General features: G+C 36.8%; 1 protein-coding gene across 3 annotated transcripts in view; it reads left to right on the forward strand.

The window, feature by feature from the left end:
- Positions 1-2873: 2873 nt before the first annotated feature.
- Positions 2874-24317, forward strand: part of LOC117240235 (cadherin-89D) — a 36952-nt gene continuing 15508 nt past the window's right edge. For 2 of the 3 annotated variants that reach the window (XM_033506206.1, XM_033506208.1), the window contains exons 1-8: positions 2874-3257; positions 7245-7362; positions 7504-7656; positions 18720-18850; positions 19355-19513; positions 22108-22216; positions 23068-23270; positions 23432-23560. In XM_033506206.1, coding sequence (XP_033362097.1) covers positions 7554-7656; positions 18720-18850; positions 19355-19513; positions 22108-22216; positions 23068-23270; positions 23432-23560 — 834 coding nt within the window. In that variant the 5' untranslated portion in view covers positions 2874-3257; positions 7245-7362; positions 7504-7553. The remainder of the gene's footprint in view (positions 3258-7244; positions 7363-7503; positions 7657-18719; positions 18851-19354; positions 19514-22107; positions 22217-23067; positions 23271-23431; positions 23561-24317) is intronic. The other variant, XM_033506207.1, reaches the window with a different exon arrangement.

Here is a 24317-nt window from a genome sequence, read left to right on the forward strand (position 1 = left end):
GTAAATGTTAATGATGAAACTGCTTTGCATCAATCGCGAAAAGCTCGCTCCGCCGATGAATAAATTCCACGACAGTTCGATGAAACCCGTATTCAATTACGATTATTCGATCAGATTATGACACATTGTTCAATATTTTAAGAAACTTCCTGAATAATCTTTGTTCAGGCACCAAAGACACCATTATCGGGAAGATTAACTATATCACTAATTAATTTCTTTGGAACGAACCTCTTAACTTTGACCTCTTAAATCTTCGGAAGAAGTTGTTAAAGAAGTAACAGTTTGAAAAATTGCCTTTCTCGTATAAGAGGAATGTTCGAAATATGCTTTCAAGTAATCGAAACGCTGGAGAAAGGGGAGAAATGCACATAGTGCTCCTCGGATAAATCAAAACGAAGTCGGCTCGAAGGAGATGTGTGTGCTTCGTGTAAACAATAAATTTTAAATACGAAATCGTTCCCACGTATTTGCTCTGCGGTGAAGATGAATGAATTTGGAATGTTGATTTATCGCAGGATTTATGGAATGCGTTAAAGATCTTCCACGATACTATCTTAATTTGAAAATTTGAAAAATTACAACAGACTATCGAAAGAAGCCTAATTTCTTACATTATCGCAGGAAACAATTTCTTTTTACATTTTTCAGAGAACAATCAAGCAACTATAATATAACTATCGGATTAAACTTTCCATCTTCCAACTAAAAAAATAGCTCATCAATGTCTCAAATCAGCATAAAACGGCCGAGTATCGTGAAACTGAAAGAACAAAAGTACGAAGAAATCGATCTTATGCTATTGCTCAACAATAATCAGCGCTTTCGACGCTAATTTGATAGGGTAACACCTGTTTTTCTTCAATGTTGCGGTCAATAAGTTGTTTTTACGTCGATTGTGGAAACACACATTTTCTCTTTGTTAACGTGGCTTTATTGCTTGCCACAAAAACAATCGCGCCTTGCTGTTCTTCGCTTATTTGCATGATTCTGTCCGTGGTACATTCACTTTTCCTCGCTTAATTTGACCAATTACCTTGGAAGGTTCTTGCTTACCGACAAACTGATGTATAGATTGCAATCCCAACTATCGTTCTGTCTGAAATTCTTCCGGATCGACGCAATTCGCCTAACTATATTTATCGAAAATCGATATAGTAATCACGCGGTTCGTATTAATAGGATACATTCACCAAACGTGGTACAAACTGAGAAGAGCTATATACGATGACGAACGAAAGTGTGGTAAGTCTGTAAAATATAGAGATCAAGATTAGATGTAAGATTTCGATTAGCGTTAAAAAAGTATTTACGATTAATTCAATGAAATATTTTCTATAGAAAGCATTCGCTATCGAAAGTGTAAAAAAATCTTTTTATCGTAACAATATGTTAAACGAATCGAATATTTCAAGTAAAGTACCGATGCGTTGAAACGCGATTCAGAGTTCTGGTGTTTCGTCAGTATTGCGTGTAATTCCATTAAGAAGCCAAACTCCGCACGAATCTTAATTGCATTAATGCGCGTCGATGCATCCTGCGAGTTTTAATAACGTTAGCTGGAATACTGTGGAGATCTCGGAATAGATTTCGACAAGGATCTGTTAGGAACCGAGCGTAGTATCAACCGTAACAACCTTGGCCCTGAAAGTCTGAGAAATCTTATTCGTCGCATAGGATTACAGCGCGGGCTTGAAATTTTCCTCGCGTAACGCCATCGCTGTGAGCCTGCACGCGTGTCCTTGCGATAGTTAGAGAATATTTTTGATTGTAAACGATAGAAACCTCGATTGAAACGAACGTACATACTTACTTTCAACGAAGAAAAGTAAAGAATGGAAAATTCTGAGAGCAAAGCTTGAAACGAACGTGTGTGGCATAGCAAATAGAAAGGAAAGCGATCTTTACAGCAAGCACGAGGTTTACTAACATAATTTTTGTTGCATGATCTTTGCAATTGCGAGTAATTTTTTATGAAATCTCACGAGTTTGAAACGTTTTAAGCATTTAACTTCCAGAAACTGAATATTAAAGAGATGCAGGAACAGCGTTTTACGAGGAACGGTGTGATCGTTATCACGATTAGACGTAATGAACGCTATTACACAAAAACTTTCTTGAAACAAGCCTTTCAACCGAAGATGAATGAAAGGAGTCCAATGATATTACAGTTTCACTTGAAAGTTGATAACCAATAAGGAACTGCGTCTTATTGTACATTATGGCTTCCGCCTTTTGTCTAAATGTACGAATAAGTGGAGTACTTCTTGTTAAATTATATTTTAGTAAAACGTATAATACACGCGATCGATATCGATGATCGCTTTCAACCATTTTACTTTCAAAATTTGCTATCGTTGGTATCTATAAAACGATCCTTCAACGTTGGCTATAGTTAACATAAACGAATAATATATTTCACCATACGCAAGTTTATAAAATTATCATTTATCGTTAGCACCAAAGATATCTATTGTTTTCATCTCTGGCATAGAGTGCCTTTCGACCCTCGTTCTACTTCCAAACTTTTTGTCTGTCAGTACGTTTCCGTCATTCTGTATTCATCCATCGCTGGAAAACTTGGACCATTTCTCATTTTTACGATCATGTTTCATTTCAACCCAAGACCCAGGATTAATCTTATCAAAGACGAGTAACGGAGCACAGGTGAGGCATTTGCTTGTCAGCGTAGTGCGCGATGGTCGCTGCGATGGTCAGTGGCCGCTGAAAGCGAAAGGACGAGCGTGGTTCGCGCGTAAAAGAGGGGTGAATGCTGGATATACGAACGGCGGTGTACGCGCGCGAACCACTTGCCCGTTCCTTGGCCGGGACAACGTGAACGAAGTCGGTAGCGCGAGCGAACAGGACACGAGCGATCCGACTAGTCGCGCGTATCCGACTCGTAGGCAAAGTCGAAAGTATTACTCGTGGGGAACCTCGTGGACCGAAAGTGGTGGACGCACGGCCGCCGTCCGACCGCGGCCAATGCCAGTCACCAGTGAAACGTGAAACGCGAAACTGGGCGAAAGTTTTGTCCTGATCGCTGGTCGAGGAGGGAGACCACGATTTGTCGCGAATTCGTACCGATTCTTTATTAGAGCTCGTCCACACCATCCGGACAGTTCATTCGGGTAACGAGTGTCGCGTGCTGTCCTCGCACCTGTTGTGTTCGCATACCTTGTTCGGTTACAGTACTCTGTTATTTGTTTAGAGTACTTTGATCGTGGAAGAGGAAGTGCAGTCGTGGTCGAAGGAAGGTTGGTATACCAGACAACTGATGGGATTGTTTGGTAGTGTCGGGTATCGATGAAGCAAGATGCGAGCGATGAGTGATAAGTTTGATGGCATGTTGAATGGTTGTGGATGCAGTTCGTACGGTCAGGTTGATCACCTCGCATAATTCTGAACCAGATTTAAGACGCTAGTTTTCAGTCGAATTACTCGGTTTAAGATGCAGGATACGCTTAGTAACCGAAGACTCGTTTTGTTTCTTCCAGTAATGGTATGTTTGATTAAACGATATCGTGCGATTACATAGTTAGGCGATCTAGCGTTGGTAACTATAAATGCAACAGGACTTAAGGTTGCGTATGAGATTTTGAAATATGAATATTCCGGAAATATGAATCGGGATGGTAGAAGATCGAATGGAAGATGTTTCAGAACTTCTGTTTTTATATTTTTACCAAGTGAAACCTAATTAGTCGAGCAAAATTGTGTTATTTCTCGCTCAAGGTATTTCTTCGAAATTAAGATCCTACGAAAAAGAGCTCGATCTTCGTTCAATTTCGATAAATTCTTCTACGCTTTAATAAATAGAAACAGAGTGGAAAACGATGTCAGGGAAAATAAACCACTGTTGTTTTCATACATTTTCTACGCGGTCGTAGCGAGTAAAAAGTTTCGAGTGATTCATTGGAGGAGAACTTCATTTGAGTAATTGCTCGGGAATTTACTCGTACCAGCTCTAACGTAAATATATGTAATTCAGATAACGAATTAGAGAATAAGCGGGGCGAATAGAATTACGGAAGCGATGAAAGTCGATTTTTATAGCATTTCAAATACGCAGTACGTAGTTGACAGTATATATTTAATAGATCGATGTTTCTGAACTCATGGATGCATTTACATCTCTGGAAAGGTTAAAGATCCACGTTGCAAAATCTCAATCACTAATCGATAAATTTTTCAGACGAAACGACCACCACCCTAACCTAAATACCTTCGTACCTCAATAGACGATTTATTTCTGATAAGATTGCAGAGTAGAACGCGGTCCGGTTCTGGATGATAACGCTGAAGGTGCGTGCTTGCACCATTAAGACAGATACCGTTCACTCGCGCAACACGAAACACGTAATTGAGCGAAAGTTTTGCTGCGCGGTTGTGGGGTACACGGACCGGAAGTATCATTACGCCGTTTACGAGCTTCTTATTAAGCGCTTCTTTGTCTGCGCCGTGGTTTTCTTCGGATCGTCGAGTTACTGCGGCGCGTCGGGTCACAGGGAACCACGGATCATTTGCATGTTGCTCGACCAAGTTCGAGGCTGTTGTCGAAATGACGGAAGTTTGCGACTGATCGAGATCGGTCGCTTCTACGTATCAGCGAGGATTTTTCAGCCATGCGACGTTAAGTAGAAAGAGACAAGTATGGTCGGGCGAGTTAGAACTTTTGATCTTTCGCTGATAAACTGAAGCATTATAATTACGGACACGTTAATTTCTTAAATTGCTGTTGATCTCGTAGGAAATGTTATAATTAATTCTTTGTACATTACCGGAGAAACCATTAAAAGGACAGAATCTGAATACGACTCGTAGAATTATTTATATATATTATTTAGTATATTTAAAATGTTCGAAACGGTCGGTGTAAGATAAATGTCTCCGGGATCACGTTAAAACTTTTATCGTTTCTATCCCGGAACAAACAGCGATAGCAGGGATAATAATGCCGAGAATTCGGTTAAAACGGTGCATCCGATCGCCCGGCCACTTCCACGATCCCTCTAATCGGATCGTCCTTCTACGAGAAAACGGTGCGCTGCGTCCTTGCACTTGGAACGCCTGGAAATTTATACGGCTTTCATCCGTTCGCTACTTTAAAGTAGGTTCACTGTTTCACTTGTGCTCGAGTTTAACTCTCGGCTCGTGCTTCCGTTCCTCTCGAGCACTGTCTTAGCGTTTCGCTCTTCCACGAATTCTTCTAGACTTACGCTTCATCAAGGTCGAACTTCGTGATCCGTGAGTGTATACGCATTTGCATAGCTGTGCAGTTAGTTTGTGCATCGGTAAGGCAACACGCAGGCTGTTTATGGGTATACCGTTCCTTTCTTCGGCATAGACGTAGTATGCTGATTCCGTTAGCGAGTCGGTCAGGAAAGTAGGAAAATATAGCGACGCAACAATTTTTTTTTTCGTAGCAAAAGGCGCGAGAAATATCCTTTTCTTTTGAAAACTACAAATTACTTGGAATTGATATTTATTTACGACGAATAATCTTATGGAAATAAATTAATTTCTTCTTTAAAAGTCGACTCTAAGCACGTTCGTAGTCGATAAAATTGAATATTTACGAAGAGTAGAGTTATCAGTTTGAGATCTGAGAAACTTGTGAAATTTGGCAGAGTTGTTTTAGTTATGAAAGGATTAAGAAGTTTATTACATTACGTACATAATAATTATTTACGTATATGTGATTTTAGATCCCATATGAATATGACTTATCCAAGAGAAACTTTATTTTAGTTACTTTTATCGTGGAAGGAAGTAGCTAAGTACACAGTAATATATCGTTTAGTGATTCTCAAATTGCTGGTATGTCCAGACGACAGACGTTATAATTATAAGAGCGTTTCCTAATATCAAAGTAACAAGTTTAATTATTGTGATTACTCGTTGTAGGAAATACACTTCCAGATTCTTTCCTTCGTATATGAAATTATGACAGAGGTATAGTTCTCTCTATATACATATGATACATGCACGTATTTTGTTATGTAAATATTTTATAAATCATTCTCTTAATTATTTTAGTAAAAGAAAAAGAGCTTACCGTTTGCACGAAGTAAAATAGTAAAATTGAACTGTCGGATTACAATCTGATAAAAGCAACGATGAAAAAAGAAATCAGATTTCTTTTTCAAAGCGGTAACGATCGTCGCGAACTACTCTATTCATCCTAAGATCCCCCGGAGTATGTCGAGTTGATTGACAGCCTCGATTCGCGTAATGCCAATTTGTTCGAGTTACGGTCACTAACATCGTCGAAAGTGAAATCGTGGCGTGCAAAAACGCCGACACAGATCTTCGTGATAATTTGTCGTCGACTTCTTAACATTCTTCCTATGTCATTGTCATTGTAACCTTACCAGTCGAAACCTGTCTGTCTGACTTATTTAATACATTATGATATATAAATTCAAATTTGTATGTTTATCGTTTAAACGTTCTAATTGAATTATTTACCGATTCATTCGTTACTCGAAGCATTTTCTTCTTTGCATATAATGCAATTCACAGTAATCGTTGGAAAACTGTCAAACGAGCTCGGTAATTAATATTTTTCGGATTAATTGTGTTCAACCATGATTTAACTTTGCAAGTAACTCGAAACGATGCATCGTAGGTACGTGGGAGAAACATTTCGATATTCGAATTCTTCCTCAACCAAATAATCGTATCTTCTTCCCAATCGATTGAAATCCAAATGAACCTTGCACCAGTGTCACCCTCCCGTTACGTCAATTTGTCATCATTCTCGATTTCATTCTCACTCGTTCCATCGAATTTTCCCCGACATCGTGCGTTTCACACCGTAGTCCGTGTCCAATTTACACAATTTCACCGCAGGAACAATTACACGATCCTACCGCGCGAATGTATTACGCCGGTGCTTTCTCTTTAACTTGAACTTAATTGCACGGTGAACACCGAGAACCTGGTCGCTTCCCTCTCGACGTTGATACGCTCCTAGTCTAGGTTACATCGTTTTCTAGCTATCTGACCAGCATAGTCCATCCAACGATATCTCGCCACGTGTCTCTAAAACTTGACCCATTCAAGCATTCCTAACATTCGCCCTATCCACACATCTATAGCACTTGAAACGCAGTCATTCGCAACGCATAACCGCCCAAAATACACAGCAATATATAAGCGATATAAGCGATATATAAAAGATAAATGCCACGATACTGATCATTCTCTTTTCCTTATTTCCCCGCTGCATCGTTGAAAAGGCTACACCTTTCGTTATAAATGCGAAGAAGACTCCCTTCCACCAGCGATCACAAGCCTAATTGCTCTACGGAACGTCCGATTCCCCCGGTCGCAACAAAAGACGCCAAGATAATTCAGGTGCAGCCGTCTTTTCCAAGCGAGCAATCGTGATCGTGTACATCGAGCGAACGTTGCATCTTTAGTGTGATCGGCGAAGATGCAACGTCATAGAGCTCGACAGTGTGTGCCAGGTGACGAATCATCGTGAATAATTTGCAGACATGCACGAGGGTAAGCTGTGACCAAGCTGAAGAAGAAGAGGACCAAACATGATGCGATCAGGGGAAAAGCTTCCTTCGATTTCGTCGGTACTCCGCTGGTTTACCTTAGCGACGTTCCTGGTGGTCGTCGACCGTCTTGATCTTGCGACAGGTATGTTAAACAATATTTCATGGCTGCGTGTGTTTTAGAACGGTGGTTCTCAAACAGTATGTTGTGTCACGCCACAATGTTGAGAATTATAGTAGTGTAGGATTGTATAATAATTCAAAGTGTTACAAAGATTTAATAGACTAATATTTAACAAAATCGAACTTTCTCGAAATTATCCAGAAGTATCCTATTAAACCAGATATAAAATTACAATAGTCATTTGTGCTTGAAATGTTCCGAAACTTGAGAATATCGGTGCAACGATAAGACAGCGTAGAATCGCCAAATAAAAGTCATATTGTATTCGGCACACGATATTTAATTCAACAGATTCGCCGCACCATTCTGACCGATATAATTTAGTTCTCGGGGATGGGATTTTATCTGTACTCTTGAACGCTGTACGACCAAGTTTCTGTAGAAATCTACGTGCAAGCTTTTATCACGTAATATTCTGTCACTGCGGATAACAAACAACCCCGTTATTTCTCTCGAATGTAATATTATTTCTACGATATATTATAGTATCGATGGACGCCGATGTTGCTCTTTAATACGATTTAACTGGTCGATGATATTTCATATTATTGAATTATTATGCACTTTTAAGAAATATTCGTTTTTAAATAAATATCTATTACTAATGAAAATTTAACGCGTCGTTACTGTTTAAATAATTATCCGAAGATTTATAAAATAGCTGAATACAAAATTTGCTAATAGAAGAATAAGTTTATAGCAAGATTGCACGTTTCTTTTTAACATACCGAACTTTTTATCGTGCAAAGTAGTTTTGAATAAATAGTGTTCTCACATATGAAATAACCAAATTTTGTTACGCTTTGAACTTGGCCTTCGAGAGGCGCTGGAATTTAAACCAAAACGAAGCAGACTTGATCAAACATATCGCAACTTTTCATTCATCTGAGACTCTCTCCAACCAACCGAGTTATTAAAGCGGAAAGAACAGTTCGTAACTTGGCAACCGTTCTTGCTCTCCAATAAAGAAAACGAAAAATAACAACTGTTCGTAACGTCGATTCCTTGTTCACGCATAACATGAGGAGGAAGAGAGAGAGAGAGAGAGAGAGAGAGAGAGAGGAAGAGAAAATAATAAAAATATTCTGTGCGGTGTATGATTTTTTTCACGCGTAAAGTGCAAGGCGAATGCACCTAGATAAATCTATTCCTGACCTACTATCGCCCGCGACACTTTGAGAAACGCTGTTCCTTCGCTAAAATGGATCGTTGATTCTCATCGTTACCATTTCAGATCGTGAGATCGAGGTCTCGTTCGTATTGAAACTGCAATTTGATGCTCGTTAATGAACCTTTACCTATGCTTTGATAGTGTGCAAATGAATTAATTAAATCGGTGCTTGGTTGGATTTGGCATATTAGCCTAGTCGATTTTAGGATCGAAAATGAAAAATACGGAAGAAAAGTGAATTGTTGGGTATTTAGCTAGTTGCTAGATATCGTTGCCATTTTGCGCCGTCTATTCCAATTATTCGTTTCGATTATTTAGGTAAATTACACTACAGATTAGTTTTCTGGGATTTCACTTCTTTTTGTCTTGTAATGTTGCTATATTTTCTCTTTGTAAATTTTTTTTTAATAACGTGTCTTTTTCAATGTCATTCTGTTCCAAGTTTTGGTTCAGTGAGACGTATTTTTGTTTGATATATTATTCCTTCCTGCGCTCTATAGAAATAATCTCTTTGACAGCACTCCAAAAGTAAAAGTTTCCTACTTTCTTAGTGTTCGTGTGTTCATGCTCTTCACCTCGGCGCTTTTAATTATTTTCACGGCGTATTCATGTATTCGTACATACATACGAATGCTGAGGTCATGCCTACTCATATATACAGTGTCGGAAAAAATTCAAGGTTTTATAGAGATGTTTACAAGATATTTGTAAGAGCGCGGGAACGAAAAGTATTTTGATAAAAATTCTTTTTCCCCAATAACGCGAGAAATAAAATTGTACTTTTTTGTATCATGAATTTATACGTTAATTTAACGAAAAGTATTATACGAATTTATATCAATAATTTCCCAAATCAGAATTACGTCGGATCATGTCTTATCTATTAGAAAACAAAGTTTTTATGGGATTCAAGATTTACAGATTAAGATAAAATTTTAACGTTTCAGGATTAAGTTAGGACAAGCATTCGTTATAAAATAACCAGATAAAAGTTACATCGATCGATTGATTCTTCTTTTAAAAACATTTACCCCGAGAAAATTATCCGCAAATCCTCTTAGATGTCGTATTTTAAATGTAGATGATCGAGGCCGCAACGGATCTTCAGTCGCGAGCGTAACGAGTGTTTAGTTCCGCCTTCGGCTCCGGAATTTCGAGCTGTCCTTTTTCATCCTCGGATTAACGGGGACATTCTCGAAGGGAAGGAGTCGGGAAGGGCTGGAATTCAACTGACAATATACTGTTGCATAAACTGACGGATCTATTTAAATATACGTACACTGGCGCAACTTTGAGATCAGCTTTCGGAAAATTCGAGACGGACCGTTTTCTCGTTGTGACTTTAAGTTTTATACTGCGTCCATTTAGAAACAAAATTCTCGAGAAAGTTTGACTACCCTAATGATTTTTGTAAATGGAACAACTATAGTTCTGCAATGTGTGTGTGTACCTAAATATGTATGTATATTACACGTATATAAATTTTCGTAATCAAAGAAGTATGGCGAGGATACAGGAACACTGATCGAATAGAAATCTGAAAATATCTATCCATTGGATTTTAGTGCTTGGCAGTGTAGTTCAAGGAAATCCAAAATCGATTCTAGACACTTGGATAACGTCTCTCGTTAGTTGTTTGCTAGGTCAAATATTCTGAAATACTATGTACCGTATATTACACTAGTTTACTACTGTGTCTCTTCCAGAAGGGAATAATTCTACATTTTCATTTTCTTAGTTTCTATCAATTTTTGGATTGTATCTAATCGTTCCTCGTTAAACAAGAAATTGTCAAATTCTATGATTTTTTATGTACATACGTAGAGGTATATTATAAGCAGGTATATTAAACTTTGTATTTCTTCTCGCTTTGTCAAAATAGTAGCTTTTAAATTACAATAACACGATTCTATGCAACCAGCTTTATTAGTCCAACAGAAAGTATTACAGCGTGGGCGGAACCCTACAGTTTATATCCATGCATTTTCTTCAATGGCTGTTTTATACAGCACTTAAGGCAATTAGGCAAAACACATTTTTAATTAAAACAAGCGGATGAAACTTTGCGATGACGAAAATATTAATGTAATAACTTTTTCCATAGAAGCGTATTAGTGTGTTAAGAAACTTTCTCGTCAAATGTTTCGTTTAATGGTTAGGTTTTATTTTTAATATAAAACATCGTATCGTTAAAATAAACTTGACTATGATTAAAAAGATCGTTATCTAGTATTTGGTCTTCTAGTATGTAGTATCTGGTATTTAACCCGATCATTAATTTTCGAAGTAATTACATTTTCTTCATCGTTCCTTGACCTCCTCAAACTATGCATTTGCTATGACAGACTATAAAACGACGGGTTACACGCATCGCGAAGATCGAGGTATTACTTAACACACTTTTCATTTTATAGAAAGGTACGAATGATGAAGTGAAATATGATTTCTCAGTACCCGTTTATATACAACAGATGAAGGAAAATTAATAATAATATACACCTGAAATATTACTTTCGATTCAGTCGCACTTCAAGAAGCTAGAAGAATAAATATTAAATCGATAATTTTACAAAAATAATTACCCGACATATTTCACTGAAATAGATATGAAACAGATATTCGTTCCTTTAAATAATCATACGATAATCGACTTCAAATATTTATTCGCTATTTACCTTTACATAGACTTTCCTTCCCGAGTTTGGACGAATTTCTGATTTCACGTTATATCACTGCCTTCGATTATCATTTCGTTTTTAAAATCTTCACTTCGCTTCAAATACAATCCATAAAGAGATTTTGAATACATATTTCGCAAAAATAAATATATTTCATTTTTCCAAACGATCAAACGCCAATCATTAAAGATCTTTATCGTCCACAAAGAAGATTCTCGACCTAATCTTCTTCCCAGCGAGCCAAACGAAATCAATTTATTCTGGAAACAAGCAAACGTAATCCGCCAACACACATTCTCCAGTACATTATTTTATGGTCCGAGCGTTCGTATAGAAGGATAATCGAGATGGCGAATTTTTAAGCAGAGTTTAGTAGAGCGAATTTTTAGTAGAGTTTAGCTCGGGCAGGAGCACCCTAAAACATAACGACGACGATGAAGAACTTCTGGGACATATGGACGGTGATGTATGAGCAATGAGCATGTCCAGCGATATTCGCTGGTGTCCGCGACGTCGAAGCGATGGAAGTGCGGAAACGTGCAAAAAGCTGGCCGACCTTGTCCCACTTCCTGGGAAGCTTTAGGGAACGAGCTTACTTGTGTAAATGCTACACAACATATGCACCAGCCGCGGCCGGTAGCGCACAACCGAGTCATTTCGTTATGTAATCGTTTCGTTATGTGTACCGGCCGTTTCAGAATTGTCGCCGTTTGTAGTTGAAGTGTTTCGATGTTACCACCGGTAAGGGACAATCTGTTCCCTGTTACGTGCAACTTAATTGACGCTAGAGACACGATTTTGGATTTTAATTCTCATACACAGATTCTCCTCTTTCGCAGATGTTTTTAAAGGAGGTGTCTTTTTAGATCTTCTAATGGATTTTGGTTTACTTTAAAAAACGTCGGATGGGATTTTTGAAACGTTAAATTCTATATGAAATATCTGTTTGAACTCTTCAGATTCTTTGGATCGTATCAAAAAGTATATAATAATAAAATCAATTATTTATTATATAATAATAAAATTAATTGATAAGTAATCCGATCACTAATAATAGACAAGTCTTCAGACGAAAATTCTACTTTACGAAGAACTGACATTTCGATGGTACGTGATTCAAAGTTCATTCTTATAGAGAATTGGAGCAACATTTCTTTTAATGGGGACACATCTATCTATAGAATATCTGAAGCCTGAGTATCATTATATAAATATAATGGTGGAAATAATAATGACGCTGATAATGGAAAAATAATGACTCTATAAATCTTTAATTTTATATCAACAAATTAGAATATATTTAATCTTTTATCCTATTCACTTTTCTATGAACTTACCAAGAAGATAATTCTAGGTAATAATTGTATTATTAGCCTGGACATTTTCTCAGGTATGAAGAAAATATAAATTTAGCTGGCACAAATAAATATTTAAAAACGATACGTCAACTACTTATCTCGATCTATGTTGAAGCAAAATTAGGATGTACGAAAAGAAGTTACCGAGAAAGGAAATATCTTAAGCACTTAGGAATATTTATGCGAAATTTTACATATCCGATCTTCTGATTAATTAAACAGTTTCCTAAAAATGGAATCGAATTTTCAAACTTCAATATGCTTTTAATAATGCGTGATTTAAATATATCTAAGTATATATGTATGTCATAGAGTACATATTTTGCTATGAATTTTACAGCACTTACATCAATACACAAATATCGTGAAATATTTTTGTAACTTTAACATAGTTTATTGCATCGAGTCAATTTAAAATGTCCGGATTTTTATAAACAGTACTATAATACTTAAGTACACGATTAACGATCAATTTAAAAAAAGACGAATGATTTAATTTTACAAGTTCATTTACCACAAAGAAATAACATAATTAATGAAATATAATTTATAATTCCAAGATAGACTTTAAAAAGTAATGTTGATAACATTGCTCCTTTTCTTTACCTCCCAATTTTGCAGTTGACAAATGTAACTTCCGAGTAGTTCGTATAAGTACATACGTAATTTCAGATCTCTGAATAGTAATAATATCGTAACATTTTTCTGTCTTCCTAAAAGTACTCAAAGTTACAATCTAAACGTTTGAACCACTCTATACAAGCGTATCATATACATGAAAATATATAAATACACGATATGGCTGTGCATATATTGCGGTATCCAGTGGAGAACGCGCCTCCGACGTTCCATCTTGCCGCCTCTGAAAAGTAATTCTGCCCGAATCGACTCGTGGCAGGAAGACAAAAGCGTGGTTCTAGAAAGAGAAGAAAGAGAAGGGAAGAGACAAACGCGGAAAGAAAGAGATCGCGAGAACAAGGAAAGGAAGAAAACAGGAAAAGAGTGGAAGGAAAACGGACGACGGTTGAACAAGATAGAAGTAGAGAGAACCTTTGGAACAGAAAGATAGTTCCTCTGTCTATTTGAGGTCCTTAAAGAGCGCGCTTCCAAGTGATTTGACGGTTCCTACGGGCGGAATTTTGCGGATTATGCACGGTTCGAAACTTTTTCCGGATGATCGATGAAAAGAATCGAGTAACGATTGCTTCCACTAACGAACCTAATTCGGCTTTCGCCGAGCTTAGCCGCGCGTTTTCGTCAGTTCGATCGCTTCTGGCTTTCGTTTCTGGGAACGAATCCCCAATCTGACCGAAGGAGTATTTTCAAATTTGTGATTGGAGTACTTTTTAATTCGATTTTCTGATCTAAAAGAAATTCATTTATATTATATTGGTAATTTGTTTCGACTGGAATTTTCAATCGAATCAAACGTACCTGTACAATAACGCAATAACAGTACAAGACGTTTGTGACGTACGATCGATAATCGTGACTGGAAAAACCTGAAAAGAATTGATCGACCGTGTACCGCGATGCGTGTCCGAATGCGAGTATTAGCTTCGAATGGAGCATGTGATCGGGTGAAAGTACTTTGCAATACATATATTCTCGGGGAACACCTGCGAAGATATAGAAACGCCGACAACGCGAATAACGAACCTTTAGCTCGAGAAACATGCAAATAATAATGGTCGAACCTGGCTCGTTTATTTGCGCTGAAAATAAAAAAAGTGACTTTTCGGTTATAATTTTCATTTCCAGTTCTGTCAGATCGTTTCACATTTTCGTCGCATTTTCATTATTTATTTCCAAAGAAATATAATTCCGAGTTCTCAGGTTGATATTATCCGGGACTGACTGAAAAAACTGCGGAAGACACCGGACAATATCGTGTAAGATGGCTAGATTGACGCGATGATCGCAGCCCCGAATAAATTAAGATAAAATCTGGCACGGTGGGACGCGAACTTCCTCCTGCTTGCCAGTGTATCGTCCCTCCGATCTTTCCCCTTTCGCAGTCGGAAACAATGTTTTACGCTGGCGTCCAGTCTGGAGCGAGCTAATTAGTCGGCTTGCTGGCGAACTGGATTCAACGCATCCACTTGAAATATAAATACCGCGCTTTGTACGTCCACGTGAACGAAAGCGCGATACCGCCGCCAGGGTTTCACGCAGTTAAACATTTCTGCAGTTTGTAATCGGAGAAAACGAACGATAGAAATTAATCCGTATATTATGGTTTTTAAGTTGTATTAATGTAAATAATATCCAATTAGGGAGCCTAGATATTCACTTGTAAAGCGTGGCATATTTAATGCTTCTGTTTTGATACTCTACTTTTTATTCTTTTAAACATAATTTTGTTGAAAAATTTCAATCATTCTACTTCATCAATTAGTTACATAGAAATGCAGCTTACTTAATAAAAGAAGTTTATTTAATAATAAATTGATATTTATCTTTCGACCATGAGTAGCTCTGAAAATATTGCTAACGATACGTGTATAAGTATATTCGTAATAAATTAAAGAAAAATTCGGCTCCTCGCCATTTGTCCAAAAACTAATCTTCTCGTTTGGAGAAAAATTTGTAACCAATTTTTGTACGCAGATTTGCACGAGACTTAGTTTCTTGTAGAAAAGAACTTGACCCTCTTTCCAAGACTGACGAGCATACATTTTTTACTCCTTTTCTTTTCACCTTGTGCCACGTTCGTACAAGTTTCACACTTCGTATGTAATTGATTTGCACTCAATCGATGAGATAACGACTTACACAATTATTATTGAATAACTATAGTCACCGTTGAACGCTAGAGCATAAACAACGAGGCATGTAAGAAAGATAGAAGAGCCTATTAACATAATTAATACGGTTGCAAGTAATTACCACATTTAACTTTTCAATATAAGATTAGATATAAGAATATTTTATTCACGATAAGTATTGAATAGATCGTAAAGTGTTCCACGTTTTCTTTCTTGCGTTTCAAAGAATGGAATTGAGGCGTAATATAACACGCGATTAAAGCATAAAATTTAAATAAATCTATATTTTAAATATAAAGAATTCCTTCTTCAAGGAAATAAAGAGATACCTGTGTGATCGAAATCATAACACACAGTGCATTTCACGTTAATATCCTTAATTCTTGGCAAGGATAGAATGTTCATCAAAATAAAAAATTGTTATATTAACTAATTGATAGATTAACTCGACTAGATTCGCTATTTTCGACTAGATTCGATATTTGTTTCATAGAAAAAAAGAAAAAAGGATGGAAGGAGGAAGAGAAGAAAAATCCAGTTACACAGGATTAAGTTATCAATTCTCTGTCAAACATCGGGCAAGAAGCGTGTCATTACCTTTTACCCTCGTAAGAAAAACTTCAATGATCTTCTCGAGACATTCTACGAAGACGAAAGACTGGATGAGTTTCTAGAGTCTACAGTTTAGAATCTACACGGATAACCGACGACCTTTCGGACGCTTCCTGGACGGCAAGAAAACTTGATTACGTTGCCTCGCGTTATGGTACATTGAACCTATCCTCGAGAAATGACGGCCGTAGCACATTCGATTTTGTCGAGAAAGGCGGCAAAAACCACGTTATCGAACAAGGCGCGATTTTTTTCCTCGATGGAAAAATGTCGTGGACTTGTTCTCGCTCGTGCTCGACAGTCGCCGACATTTGCAACAAAATGCAGGCGCCGATTTGAAGGAAACGCGTGCCATTTAATTGCAACTGCGCAACGCTTGTAACATGCGTTGGTGGCGAGTTTCGTAACGTTGATAGTATCGTAAAAGTAGAGCTGTTCCAGGGTAACTTTGAATTTGGATTCTTCGTATTTTTTGTAATTTTGGTTTGTTCGTTTTTTTAGGATGATTTGTTCTTGCGGTTACTGTGTTAAATTGTTGCATAATAAATGTCGTTTCGAGATATGTAAATGATACCAATGGGCAATCTAACTTGTTTTAGAACGTAAATTTGTATTCAGAGTACGAACCCTCTGAACCGCGTAATATCTTTTTTACAACTGTGTTGGATCGTTGTATAATAATTTATCTATTTATTGATTTATGGATTGATATGAAAATGAAAATACGAAAAACACGCAAACAAAGGCAGGCTTACGGGATGAAACTTAGAATATATTGGAGGAGAAACTGGGAATGGATAATGTATTTCTAAAGAATTCAATATTTATGGAATCAAATATTCTCAGATTAGGTTTCGTTTTCGAGAAATCAGGTTGCGAAAGTATTAACGCGAGGAAATTTCATTTATATTTAACATGCGAATATAAACGCTAGGATAAATATTAGAAACTCAACGAATTTGGTTTATTCATAATCTTTGATAAACCTTTAGAATCCTAGTAACTGAAACACCAAGTTTTCAAATTCATATTAAGCCTCAGACACGATTTCTGTACAGATTGTTTTATTGTTTCGACGAGTAAACTTATTAGCACGTAAACATATTTATGCACGAGTTTTACATTAACGAGCAAGCTCTATTTAATTACTTTCTCGCTGCATTTACTATGCATCACGTGTTTCTAGTTCTTAATGAAGCATTATATAATCAAGCATTATGTATAAATAAGCAAATACTGTAAAGCATATGCAACGTGAAACTTGTTACTTCGGTTTCTTATAGCGTAACATAATTTTCAAAGCTCGACATTTCGATCTTATAACAAATTAATAGCAATTATCAACTAAAGAACGATAATTATTTTTCAAACCGTTCATTTATTTCAGTTTGTTCGTTAATATATAAAGTTACTTATACGTAAACCTATAAAATTTGTAATGAACGTCTTAGAAGTGATAAAATTAGAATTACCTTGGGTATACGAAAGTCCCTTTTCCAGCAGCGTATGTACTTCTAAAAAATGGAAAAATTAGATCAAGTTGTAAGGTGTAACGCGTCAAACCTGTCCGCCACGGTCCATGAGCTTTAATCATGATAATGATCGATAGCCAAATTAACCGTATCAACATGCAAATTCCGTCGACGTCCTTTCACTTGCTCAAATGGACTTTATATTTTCCAGAGTTTTCGTACGAAACGTGTTACTATTACTAATATAGATAGGTACAAACGGCGTCATTTCGTGTTCGGCGATTAACATTTTCGACGTGAACATTTGGTTTATTGGAAGTAAAAAGAATCGTAACGGATAGGCAAGGAAAAAGTAAAACATTTATAGGAATCAGTCGCAGGAAATGGGAAAGTACGATTGGGAATTACTGTTAGAAAGTATTTGATTAGTTCTGGGTTCCTATTTTAAACCGTGAAAACGGATACTTAAATATTACTCTACACATTGTCGCGAATTGGGTTAAGATATTCGTGGTTTATAAAATATTTCCTAATCTCGGCAAGACTGTTGATGGTTTCACTAAATTATCGTCCAATAGTAAACTATAGAAGATAACATCTATCGTGGTAAATGAACATCAAAAATTGTTATAATATGTATGTATATAATGTGTATCAAAATATTACAATTTACGTAAAATTCTGTTAAATATTGTATCTATAAAATTTCCTGTTCTGTCTCTTATTTATTTTTAAAATTACCGTTGCTTTCTACTTGCAATTGAAATTCAATCGACATCAGTGTTAATAATTTTATTACACTCCGCATATTAGCGAAGCATAATCGTATTTATAGCTACAAGTAAATAGAAAAATCTGAAATCCTAATGATTTCCAATAAAACTTCATTGAAAGAATCATGAAAATCATTTATTTCAAATCGAATTATCAATAATTTATTCATTGCCTGTTACGTATGTTTACAGGGTGCCAGTTTTACCCAATAGGAGAGTATCTGAAGTTTGTCAGAGTACCGGAAAATCTGGCTAAAGGCACGGAAATTCTATCGCTAGAAGCTCATCCGAGAAATCATATTTCAATAATGCCAGTCGATAAAGTAAGCATTTCATTTTTACCTTTTGTTTAATTCATCGATCGTATCAACTTCTTGATTGTATAATATGTCGTATAATTGTAATTGTCTTCGTAATCGTGGCACATTGGTGTGACACTATTTCTGAAGAAGTAAACTACTTACGACATAATATACGCTATATTCTAACTTCGTTTCTTGATTCGATACTGCGTATTTTGTTTAAACAGTTACTTCGGGAATAATTCCTTAAAAATACAGATATTGACATGTACACTTTTTCGAATTATGTACCACTTTGTCAATGTCTAAGACGAAAACTTCCGCCTGCGTTTAGAAACGTAAAAGTGCGAAGAACGATCGTAAGGTATAGTTTCAGTAACGAAGGAAGCGATGATGCTTCAGTGTCGCGTTTACCGTTGAACATCGCTGCTAAATGAACCACGAATGGAATAATTATACCCAAATGCTGTGTTTACCGTTGGACGAGCATGTGCTATCGCGTAATATGAGTCGTAACTGTTACAGGACGAAGACGCTCGTTTCTTCACGCACAGGGAGACCAATAGGACGCACGTCTCTCTAGTGCTGGCCCAGTCTTTGGAAGACCTGGTGGACGCGGAGATGCCTAGAAATCTGCTCAAGTTCCGCGTCGTCTGCGATTACTCCGATGGCGGCGATTCCTTGGTAAATTGTGGAAAGTATTCTACGAACGTCCGATTAATTTAGCTGCTCTTAGAATATTATGGAAACATCTTTATTACCGTTTCACGGTTCGTTTTCTTCACGAATGTAATTAGACTGTAATGAAATCATCGGACGAGCCGCGTATTAATCCTTGATCGGTATCGTTTGATCGCAGGTGATATAAGAGAGTTTGAGTTTCGAAAGATGGGTTTTATGCATCTCGTATTTTTTACCAAGAAGGAAACATAATTTTCTATGTATCGAAAAGAGAAAAAATTAAGATTATTGCAACAATTTTTTCCCTGTAATCATCACCTATACATTCTTTTCTATTCAATTTCATTTTTTACTATATATTCTACGTAATAAATATTACCAAAACAAGCTTTACCGTATAAAATACAAAATGCAAATTTAAATTAAGTATCCTAAAATAAAGTGACGTAATAATTAGAGTCTAATCTAACTACTGTCATTATCTGTGAACTAACGGTACCGGTTCTGGGTTAATAATAAATCACTGAAAAATACAAGTGGCTTCTGGTTCTCTTAACTAATTCAAAAGTCCCTAGACATATTCTACTTTTTCTCTACGGATCTAGTTCTTTCGCCTAACGCGCGGTGCATGCAAGAGTAACTAGAGCGTGCAGGTACCGGTCTCGATACGACGGACGGACCCTTGCTACCGGTTTTGTAGTTCTGTCACGTGCTAATAAGCGTTTATGTAACTATTTCGTCGAAATACCGCCAATCGGAGAAACCGTTACGATATTGATTACGATTTTTACCGAGCCGCGAAATTTAATTATTCTCGAGGTGTATACTGTTAGCGTTTGTTTCGCGATCGTTCCGCAAAACAGAACCTTCACGGTCGCTTCTTTTTAACAAAATTCCGCTGTTTGTTTTCCTTAATTTCAATAACGTAGTTGTATGAAATTCGTCGAAATATCTACGTATGTATAAGGAAGAATCCTATGCCTTTAGCTTTATAATTTAGAGTAGTAGATTATTATTACTGCTGTCAACGAGGCGTGGAAACGTAACGTCTTTAGAATTCTTTAGATTAGATCTTTTTAGATAAAGATAAGATCAGAAAATTATAGTCACGTTTGGTACGAAGGTACAACACTAGAAAAGTGATAATTATTCCTTATTAATGAAGAACTTCGCGTACTGTTAAAGTTAAAGATAGAGGAAAGGGAAACATTTTGCTGCTCTTCTTAATCCTTAGATGCGAGTTTCGTTTGCCATCTTCGCCTGTGTCGCGAATCTCCAACTAGACTTTTAACCAACTTCGAAACTTTGCGTTTGCCCGTCGGTGATTACACGTAAACGTGTTTCATCGAGGTAACACGGTCGCGCAGCGTTTCCCCTCGAAATTGATCCGCTAATTTTGAAAACGGTCTTTGTACTTCGCGAGTTCGCCGTTTTCGAGTATGCAATAAAACTGGAAGTACGCACATCGGAATATTGTACCGTTGTTATGCAAAATTGAACGATCTTCTTTTTCTTTTTCGTTATTCGCCAACGATCAGATGGGACGTTTTCATGCGTTAATGCAATTTCGGGAAATATGTCTCCTCCTGGTTGGTGATATTAAATATCGAAGAGAATCGGACAGGAAAAGGGAAGCGAGTGCCAGAGAGAACAGAAAGGGGAATATGAAAATCGATCCAACGTACAGCACTAAAGGATACCATAAAGTCGAGAACAGTTTTTCTCCTATCTCCTAACTATCTATCTGTTATTCATCTCTTACGTTTCTTCCATTTTGTAAGGAATGATATATCTACTTGATAACTTCTTCCATTTGTATGGTTTTCCAAGCCTGTTTTTTTACTCTTTTTCTATTCTCTTCGATTCGGGCAATATGACGGAAATACGAGAAACAGAACTCAGTCGAAATGAAATGTATATTATTAAATATAATAAAAAAGGTAGAGCGACATTGGCGTACAAATATTTGAGCGAGAAGTTTGTAAGAAAGCGAGTGTAAGGAGAATCAGACAGTCTGTATTCAGACGCAGTGCCCAATCGATACAACGCTATGCGATATGCACTATGTATTTAATAATTATTTTGCGAATCGTTTGAAGCAAAATTACGAAGATTGACAAAATCTGTAAAAATAATTTTAAACTAATTTTTTAAAGCGCTTGTTTTAACATTGAATCTGGATGTATACGTATACCTATGGATATTAAGATATTTAATCCAGTAAAATCTATTCCACTCCGCGATAGAATTATAAATTTTACGTTTTATCGTACAAGTCTAAGAAAATTTAGAATATAAAGTGAAATTAAATATCCTGATATAAATGGTAATTACACAGGATGCAACGATATCAATTAAGGATACCAATACGTTTGCACATACAATGTTATTTTCGCACCCAACGTTCGCTAATTAATTCATTCCTGTCTCAATTAGTTCGAGAATATTACACGTACCAACAGGAACAACGGAATATGAAAAGTTAAAATTGAAAGAAATTCCTTACCTTACCGGATCCTCTTTCAAGATATAACGTTTTCCCGGCACAACCTGTACCCGGCAAATAACATCGATACATTTAACGTTTGTGCTTGTAGGTGACGTCGCACCTGTCAGTGACGGTCTACGTGGAAGACATAAACGATCATGCTCCACAATTTGTCGATGCGCCTTATCACGTAACCGTGGACGAGCTTACTCCAGTTGGTGAGATATATCGTATACGAACTAGCATATAAGAAATTGCTGCACGAAGACTGTCGCATGGAAATTCAATTTTGTAAGAAAATGAGTTCCGAAAAAAATTCGGAGCTTTTCTGTTTTATGAAAATATCGTTTCCCTTTTTAATCCAAATTTAAACCTCTTAGTCTTAGTTACCGTAAGAAAGAGAAAGGATCTTTTAGAGCGTTTTTTTATAATATATAGCATAGAATTGGTACACCTTGTTTGTTTGTAAGAGTTACTTGAAATATTTTAAAGACCTAGATTTAGATAAATTTCACGCAGCTACGATACTATGTAATTTATACCGTAATAGTCGTAAACGCGGTGTAATACTACGGGGAAAGTAAAATGTCCTTTCTAAAACACTCGTACTTTTGGAGACTGTCACTTTTGTGTAAACTCGTTATTAAACTTTCATATCAAAATCTCACCGAGTAAAAGAAGTAACCAAAAAAGTGTATTTCAATGGGAAACTTTCCTGAAATCTTAATACAAATTTCTAAACGTTTCACGCGAAAAAAACATAATTACAAAATCGTTATTAATCAACAACTTTCACGGTGTTTTGTCAAAACTCGCGAAGCATCGTCAGTAGACCGCAGATTTTTATACGGATTATATCTTCACGAACACGGTCAAAGAAATGGAAGCTAAACAGACATTTATGTCACCCGATATATATTATAACGAATATCGAATATTCCGTGTATTTTTACGTATGATCCATATTCTATGCGTTTTTGCGCCTTTAAATTTCGCACGAATGCATAGAAATTGGTAGTTTAGTCGTCAGATTATTTTAACGAACGAAATTTCTGTCGTTTAATTACAGGCGTGACGATATTTCGTGGGATTCACGCAGTCGACGGGGACAAGCCGAACACGCCGAACAGCGACGTGCACTACGCGATAGTGAAAGGCAACGAGCAGGGCAAATTTTCACTAGAATCCGGCCACAGAACCGCTCTCATACTCCGTAAACCGGTAGACTACGACAACGGTGACCGCGAGTTCACGTTGGTTATCGCGGCTACGGTGAGTACGGTGCGCGATATCATATGCAGCGAATATATCCCGTCCATAGACTAAACACGTTAGCGCGTGAATGTTGTGTTCGTGGTGAAAGTCGTCCGACGTTGATATTACTGAGATAATTACCAGTCTCATTGCCGGCTCGTCTGCCCCGTTTGTTTCAGGATCGAGGAGTGCCAGCTAGGAGTACCAACACGACCGTCAAAATCACGATATTGGACAACGATGATCTGGATCCTAAGTTCACCAGGGACGTGTACAAAGCAAAGATTTACGAGTTCTATCCGATGCCCGTAAGTATTTTGTGGATTTATTGTTATTACAAAGGGCGTGTGGTACGAGCGTTTTTCTTATTCGAATACGAAGTAAGCGTAAAAAATGACATATAAGATAAAGAATTCGCTTATAAATTTTCAATCCTCTATGAATAAAGTAGACTGTAGTCAAACGTAACGAGACTAATATTTCGACGTATATTATATTATAACCATCGACGAAAGTATGAAGGCATTGACATTGGTCATGTGACAGTTATAAATCTTTAAATTATACGATAATAATAATTAGATTTCTCAAACAGCAAAATATTCAATTAATACATATGCCTACGATTCTCTATATTCGTGGAAGACGTTAATATATGTTCTGCGAATTACATGTGTAAATCATTCTACTTATTAGAGTAATTGCTATAGGATAAGAAATGTTTCAAATGTATGTAACTGCACGATACAAAGAACATATAACTATTACACTCTCTACACTCTATATATAACATCTAATTATTACACTCTCACAATCACTGATAGTCATCTAAAATCGTGAAATCTCTTCGTCGTCCAAGAGTTAATCAGTTTCTTTCACCTAAAGAATCTAACGTTCTTAAAACAACTCTTGTCCAGTATCCAAGCGAGTTATCTAACGCGTCACGAAATCGAAAATTCGTAAAAGTATTGAAAAACGGTAATCAGCTGATTGCGCCGGTATGGCGTAATTGTATGGAACAGTGTGTAATTTCGCGGTAGAAAGCATCACGGTGTAACTATATAA

This window comes from Bombus vosnesenskii, unplaced genomic scaffold (genome assembly GCF_011952255.1).
Source record: "Bombus vosnesenskii isolate JDL3184/JDL3185 unplaced genomic scaffold, Bvos_JDL3184-5_v1.1 scf7180000014579, whole genome shotgun sequence".
Classification (NCBI taxonomy): Eukaryota; Metazoa; Arthropoda; class Insecta; order Hymenoptera; family Apidae; genus Bombus; species Bombus vosnesenskii.